Source organism: Scyliorhinus canicula, chromosome 15 (genome assembly GCF_902713615.1).
Source record: "Scyliorhinus canicula chromosome 15, sScyCan1.1, whole genome shotgun sequence".
NCBI classification, from domain to species: domain Eukaryota; kingdom Metazoa; phylum Chordata; class Chondrichthyes; order Carcharhiniformes; family Scyliorhinidae; genus Scyliorhinus; species Scyliorhinus canicula.
In genome coordinates, this window is record NC_052160.1 from 69,799,161 (window position 1) to 69,807,283 (window position 8,123).

The 8,123-nt window shown below is 46.2% G+C and overlaps 1 protein-coding gene across 3 annotated transcripts in view; it reads left to right on the forward strand.

The window, feature by feature from the left end:
* Positions 1-2,158, forward strand: part of pigq (phosphatidylinositol glycan anchor biosynthesis, class Q) — a 63,852-nt gene extending 61,694 nt beyond the window's left edge. For all 3 annotated transcript variants that reach the window (XM_038819511.1, XM_038819510.1, XM_038819512.1), the window contains exon 11: positions 236-2,158. In XM_038819511.1, coding sequence (XP_038675439.1) covers positions 236-388 — 153 coding nt within the window. In that variant the 3' untranslated portion in view covers positions 389-2,158. The remainder of the gene's footprint in view (positions 1-235) is intronic.
* The last annotated feature ends 5,965 nt before the right edge of the window (positions 2,159-8,123 follow it).

Sequence of the window (8,123 nt, forward strand, 5' to 3'; positions counted from 1 at the left end):
ATTCAGGAACAATAGAAGTGATAGCTTTTTTGTATGTTAGTTATCCACATCAGGCAGTTTTGTTTATGTCTAAATAGATATGAAATTATTGGATGGAGGATTTGATTTTATCTCTGAACACGTTCTCCAAAGCTTTAAACTGGGGAGAGAAGTATTAAATGTCAGAAAGATAGACTTTTCAAAATAACCAAATGGAAAAGTGTTTTTTAGTTAATCAGTGTTGTTCTCATGACAGATTAATCCCCTGACTTATGGGATGATAATCAGGCATTACAGACTGCCAACCTACAGCTGCTATCCAAAGGATTCGTGGACAGCATTGTGTCAGAAACTGTTCCTTGGGGAATTGATTTACCCCTGGAAGCGCAAAACTGAGAAGCAGGACTAGAAAATGCAGCCAGAAAGCAGCAGTCTTGATGAGCATGTCCATGTCTAATTTCCTGTATTATGTCTTACATTACTATTTGTTTTAAAGATGAGTTTTTCTTTTAAAATAGGTTTGAGTCGCTGTGATTTAATATGGTGAAATGTTAAAATATTAATGTATTTTAAAAAGTTATAACTTTAAAATGATTGATTGTTGCTATTGCCAAAATTATGCTGCAAAAATATCAGTAAACTGATGTAATACTCCAATTTAAAAAAAAAAAGAAAATTGAGAAAGCTTATAGTGTCCATTTGGGATATGAAGTATCCATGCCTCAAAGTACAATTTCACACTTTACCTCTTTGATTGCAGAAAATGCACTTTCCCCTATATATTGCGTGCAGTTTTCAAGTTCTGTAAGAATGCTCTTCGATTTGCTGCAAGCTTGAAACATTATTGCACTGTTTTTAGAAAAAAATCACTATTTATACTTTAAAGGCAAACATCTTCTATTTGTATTGGTTATATCTTCCCTCTACATTGGTACTTGAATAGTAATTTCCTCGTAGAATTCCTTATAGAATCCAATGATCAACTGCATCACTTTTGTATCTAGACAAATTGATGCAATCAACTCTAAATTGAAGAAATGCTATTTTTATCAATTGCAGAGAAATGTATAAGAGAAACTCTGCCTTGTCTGATTTCTGCCAAATGCCCAGAACCCTATATTGCTCTGTAATGGAACAATCTAGCTAAGTATTTAGCATTTTGTTCATTGCCATAGTTGACAGTATTGTTTTCCACATGCCTCTAAACCGTGCTTCTGTCATTTTATAAAATACCATATTTTAAGAGTGAATTGGACAACACTGGCCATTTACTATATTATTCCTTCCAGAATACATTGTGGAGAAAGAACCAGGGGTTTTCCATATTTCTCACACACTTGCCTGCAAGTTCATCAGCTAGTCTTTGAAATGTTCTGAGCAGGGCTAGATCCATGATTGATCTTGAAGGGTATCCAGTAGTCATAATACTAAAAGTCACATTGTCCCGGATTTTCCTGAAAACATAAATTGAAACAACAGCAAAAATACAGCAAGATGCCAAGCTTTGGCACAGGATGTACAACTGAATTCTGTGAATCCTTTACACTGATCTGATAAAACCTCTGCCACTCATTAACATAATACGACCCCTCCCCACTTTTTGCAAAAAGCTAGTCATTCGATTCTGAATGCCTGTATATTTACATGGAAGCTTTGATCATTAGACCGAGTAATTTTTACAATGTCTAATGGCAACATTTTGCTTCTGTTTTCCTCACTGAGACCGGTGATATACCTTCTGTATCTGTAAATACATTGTCATGATATCAGAATAAGTTGCATTACAATTTGAAAAACCTCTGCAATTGCTTTTTTTTTTCTAGCGTTCTGTGCCAAATTTACATGACTAGCACAGTGGTTTCACACTTTGTAATTTTCATGCATAAAGAGGGACTTGAAGAGAGAATAATTGTCCAAAATTGGCACTTGTCATAGGCCCCACTTGCTTAAGCTGATTTCTGGTTGTGACACGCTGGTTTTTATGTTGCATTAATTTTTCGGGATGCTGCAGCATAACTCTCATCAAGACCAATGTCAGTTCCAGGCTATATCTGTGATCAATAAAGTTCCTCTTCTACTCACAACATTGTTACTTTGAAAATTGTGCTACGCCGATTTTTATAGTGGGCCAAATGTATGAAAAATTATTAATGTAGTGAATAAAATCTGTCTGATGTAATTTGTCTGTTTGTTTTTCTGTAGAAACATTTGCATTCACAATTTCATTAGCCCAAAACAGCTGAATTTGTCACTTCAGTATTAAACTCATTATTTAAATACAAAGACAACAGCAAAGTATGATTCTCACAGTGCCAATATTACCATTTTAGAGAACTCTAGCCAATCACTCTTGATGCATGCAATCTGGATGCAGGGCCAGTTTTGCATTATACATTAATGATAACTTCACTAAGGGCAACGCGGCGGCACAGTGGGTAGCATTGCTGCATCACGGCACCCAGGTCTCTGGTTCGATCCCGGCTCTGGGTGACTGTCCGTGTGGAGTTTGCACATTTTCCCCGTGTTTTGCCCCCACAACCCACAGATGTGCAGGGTAGGTGGATTGGCCACGCTAAATTGCCCCTTAATTGGAAAATATTAACTGGGTACTCATTTTTTTTTTAAATGATAACTTCACTGTACCTTTCATACTGTAAACTAATTTCCTGCTGCATTATTTGCCCATCAAGGGTTTTATTCCACTTGTGCCATAAAATATTTTGTACCATAAATTATGTACATGAGCAATTGGTGCAGCTGCGAGTGCATTTTTTTCAGTCTAACCACAAGAACAGCTTGTGACTTATCTTGATCTTCAGCTTAATCCAAACTGATCTGTAGTATCTCTTCATTGATTTTTTTTTAATTTAATGCCAATGGCTTTGAAAACGAAAACAGATTTAAATATATCACATTTTTCCGCTCTGTCTCTTCCTTGTTTTTTTTTTCTTTCTCGGTACCATTTATTTTTTTTAATAAACATTTTATTGAGGTATTTTTTGGTTTTACAACAAAATAAACAATGTACATGAATCTATAAACATAGTGCAAACGCCGTCTTCCTCCCTTACAGGTCCCACCTTTTTAACCCCCTACTCTAAGCTAAACTAACCCCCCCCCCCTTCTGCTGACGATTAATTTTCCGCAAAGAAGTTGACGAACGGTTGCCACCTCCGGACAAATCCTAACATTGACCCTCTCAGAGCGAACTTGATTTTCTCCAACCGAGAAAGCTAGCCATGTCAGGTAGCCAGGTCTCTGACTTTGGGGGCTTTGAGTCCCTCCAAGCTAATAATATCCGTCTCTGGGCTACCAGGGAAGCAAAGGCCAGAACGTCTGCCTCTTTCTCCTGGATTCCCGGATCTTCCAACAACCCGAAAATCGCCACCTCTGAGCTCGTTGCCATCCTTGTTTTTAACACCATGGACATGACATCTGCAAACCCCTGCCAGAATCCCCTAAGCTTTGATGTCCAGAACATGTGGACATGGTTCGCTGGCCCTCCCGCACACTTTGCGCACCTATCTTCTACCCCAAAGAACCTGCTCATCCGGGCCACTGTCATGTGAGCCCAGTGAACGAACTTGAATTGTATCAGACTGAACCTGGCACATGTTGTGGACACGTTGACTCGACTCAACGCATCCGCCCATAGACCATCCTATCTCTCCTCCCAACTCCTCTTCCCACTTGCACTTCGGCTCCTCAGTCTGCGTCTCCTCTGACCCCATACGTTCCTTGTAAATGTCAGAGAACCTCCCTTCTCCCACCCACTCTCTGCAAACTGCCCTGTCCTGTACCTCCCTTGGTGGTAGGAGCAGGAAGGTTGAAACCTGCCTACGTAGGAAGCCCCGCACCTGCAGGTACCTGAATTTGTTTCCCTCGACAATCCAAATTTCTCCTCCAGCTCCCTCTATAAACATATCCCCCATGCTCTCAATCCCTGCTCCCTGCCATCTCCGAAACCCCCCGTCCTTCCTTCCCAGGGCAAACCAGATTATTACAGATTGTAAACCAAACCGATGCTCCCACATGTCGGCTGGTGGAGTACCATGTCGGCGGGAACGGCAGAGGCGCCGTTATCAACATCCCTAAGATGGTGCCCTTACATGAAGCTGCCTTCATAAGCTCCCATGACAACCCTCCCCCCACCACCCACTTCCTAATCATGGCTATATTCGCCGCCCAATAGTAGTTACTGAAGTTTGGGAGCGCCAGCCCACCCTCTCCCCAGCTCTGCTCAAGCATCCCCCTCTTTATTCACGGGGTCTTACCCGCCCATACAAAGCCCGTGATCACTTTGTTGACCCGTTTAAAAAGGGACCGCGGAATAAAGATGGGGAGACACTGAAACACAAACAGGAATCTCGGGAGGACCGTCATCTTCACCCTCTGCACCCTACCAGCTAGTGACAACGGGAGTGCGTCCCACCCCTGAAAATGGTCCTTCATTTGGTCGTCTAGTCGGGCCAGATTTAGTTTGTGCAGCCATTCCCATTCCCACGCCACCTGGATGCCTAGATACCGAAAGCTTTTCCCTACCACTCTAAACGGCAGCTCCCCCAGTCGCATCTCCTGTCCCCTCGCCTGAACCGCAAACATCTCTCTTTTCCCCATATTCAGTTTATACCCTGAAAACCAGCCAAGTTCCCCCAGAATCCACATGATTTCTTCCATCCCCTCTGCTGGGTCCGATACATACAGGAGCAGGTCGTCTGCGTAAAGCGAGACTCTGTGCTCCACCCACCCAACCCCTCCCCGGACCAGCCCCCTCCATCCCCTTGAGGCTTGCAGTGCAATTGCCAGCGGCTCTATGGCTAACGCGAACAACAGTGGGGAGAGGGGGAATCCCTGTCTCGTCTCTCGATGCAGCATGAAATAGTCAGATGTTGTCCTATTTATCCGTACGCTCGCCACAGGTGCCTGATACAGCAACCTGACCCAGTCAATAAAGTCCCGCCTAAATCCGAACCGTCCCAGTAACTCCCACAGATATTCCCATTCTACTCGATCAAAGGCCTTCTCTGCGTCCATTGCGACCACTGCCTTCACCTCCCTATCTTCAGGGGGCATCATGATCATGTTTAATAGCCTTCTTACATTGGCCACCAACTGCCTTCCCTTAACAAACCCCGTCTAATCCTCCCCAATAACATCCGGAACACAATCCTCAAACCAAGAGGACAACATTTTGGCCAGCAGTTTGGCATCCACATTCAGTAGGACCCACACAGCTCTGGGTTCTTGTCTCGCCTCAGGATCAGCGAAATCATGGCCTGTGACATCGTCGGGGGAAGCACCCCTCTCCCCCTTGCCTCATTGATTGTCCTCATCAATAACGGCCCCAATATCCTAGAGAACTTATTATAGAACTCCACTGGGTACCCGTCCGCCCCGGGGCTTTATCCAACTGCATGTCCTTCAGACCCTCCACTATCTCTTCTAACCCAATCGGGGTCCCTAGCCCTTCCACCAGCTCCCATCCACCTTCAGGAAATTCAGCCCAGGAAGTGCCTCATCCCCTCCGGCCCCGTTGGGAGTTCTGACCCATACAGCCTACTATAAAACTCCTTAAACGTCTTATTCACCCCTGCTGAGTCTCCAACCAGGTTCACATCACCATCCTTTGCTTTATCTATCTCCCTGGCTGCCTCTCTCTTTCTAAGCAGCTGTGCAAGCATTCTGCTGGCCTTCTCGCCCCCCTCGCCTTTCTCAGCTGCTCCACCACCTCCCTGTGGTTAACAAGCAAAACTCCTCTGTAGCCTCCACCGTTCCCTTAAAAGCCCTGTCTCTGGGGTCTCCGCATACCTCCAGTCGACCTGTAGTATCTCCTTTACCAGTTGGTCCGTCTCTGCCCTGTCTACCTACTCCCTGTGGGTCCATATCGAGATCAGCTCCCCTCTAACCACCACCTTCAATGCTTCCCAGACCACCGCTGCTCAAATTTCCCCCGTGTTATTGACTTCCAGGTAGTTCTGAATACATTTCCTCAGCCGCCCGCACACCTCTTCGTCAGCTAAAAGACCCACGTCCAACCTCCAATACGGGCGCTGGTTACTGTCTTTACTAACCTGTAGGTCAGCACAGTGCAGGGCACGGTCTGAGATTGTGATCGCCGAGTACCCCGTGTCCACACCCCCGTCAGTAAAGCCCTGCTCAGAATACAGAAATCAATCCGGCAGTACACTTTATGCACGTGTGAGTAGAAGGAGAACTCCTTCACCCTCGGCTGTCCAAATCTCCATGTGTCCACCCACATGAGCTCTTTTAGTTCCTTTGTCATTGCTGGCATCCCGCCAGTTTTTGAGCTTGACCGGTCTAAACCAGGGTCAAAAACTATGTTGAAGTTCCCTCCCATGACCAACTTATGCGAATTGACGTCCGTATCCTCCCCAGCATCCTCTTTATAATCTCCACATTGTCCCAATTTGGTTCATACACATTTACTACCACCACCTACACCCCTCCAATTTCCCACTGACCATAATGTACCGACCTCCCTCATCCGAGACTATTTTTGCCGCCTCAAACATCACTCGCTTGTTGATCAGGATTGCGACCCCTCTAGTCTTCGAGTCCAGTCCCGAGTGAAAAACCTGACCGACCCAACCTTTCCTCAATCTAATCTGGTTAGTTACTCTAAGGTGCGTCTCCTGCAGCATTACCATGTCCGCCTTCAGTCCCCTAAAATGCACGAACACACGTGCCCTCTTGACCGGCCCATTTAGCCCTTGTACATTCCAGGTAATCAGCCTAGTTGGGCCCCCCCCCCCCCCCCCCCCATCGCCAATCAGCCATCCCCTTTCTTGGGACAGTCTCCAGCCCGCACCCCACACCTCCACTGGCCTGCCCCCAGGCAGCCTCTGCCCCCGATCTCCTCTCTGTCCCTCAGCAACAGTCCCTCCCTCATCAGCAGAACATCCCCCCCCAGTAACAGCACAATGTAAATCGACCCCTTTGATGAGCCTAACATCTGCTTACCCCTACTACGCTTCCATGAGCTAGCCCGCCCAGCTAACTTGGTGGGTCCCACCCCTGGCGCCAAACATTCTCCCACCTATTGTTCGCCCCCCTACCCCCACCCCGCTCACATACGCATAGTCAAATGACAAACAATCCCAACACGATTGCCCAACAGAAAAAAAAATGCTAAACAAAGAAAAGATCAAGCAAGAGATCCAGCATCTAAACAAACACACCTCCATCCCCCAACAGTGCAAATGAAAACTTTAACTCACTCAGCTCTGCAACTGGCCCCAAATCAATACAGAAGGCATTACAAATAGCGTCCACAAAACAAAAAACGAGAAACTTTTTTAAACATGAACGTTGCAACAAAGTTCAAAAGTTCTCAGTCTGCCACCAGTCCTTTCCTTTTCGCAAAGTCCAGCGCTTCCTCAGGCGACTCGAAATAAAAATGTTGCTCCTCATACGTGACCCAGAGACGTGCCAGATACAGCAGTCCGAACTTCACCTTTTTCTTAAAAAGGGTCAACCTGATCTGGTTAAACCCAGCTCTTCTCCTCGCCACCTCCGCACTCAGGTCGTGCTAGATCCGCAGGATACTGTTCTCTTATTTACATCTCCGTGTCTGCTTGGCTCACTGTAAAATACGTTCCTTATCCAAATACCTGTGGAATCTCACCACCATGGCCCTCAGAGGGTCTCCCATTTGCGGCTTCCTCACATGTGCTCTGTGAGCACTGTCTACCTCCAAGGGCCAGGGGAATGCCCCAGCCCCCAGCAGCTTCTCAAACATGTCCGCTATGTATGCCCCAGCGTCCGCTCCTTTGGACCCTTCCTGGAGCCCAACGATCCTCAAGTTCTGCCAGCGGGATCTATTCTCCAGTTCCTCCACCTTCTCCAGGAGCCTTTTCTGCTGGTCTCTCAGCATCCCCACCTCCAACTCCACCGCAGTTTGATGTTCCTCTTGGTCAGCCAACACCTTCTCTTCTTTTTGAATCGTCCGATCTTGGGCATCCAATCTAAGCTCCAGCCGCGCAATTGGCTCTTTAATTGGGTCCAAGCAGTCCTGCGTCTGCTTGGCGAAGCCCTCCTGCATAACTTGCATCAACTTCTCCGTTGACTGCTGGGTTGACAAGCCAGAGATCCGGTCCTCCGCCATGCTGTCTCCCGCTGCAGCT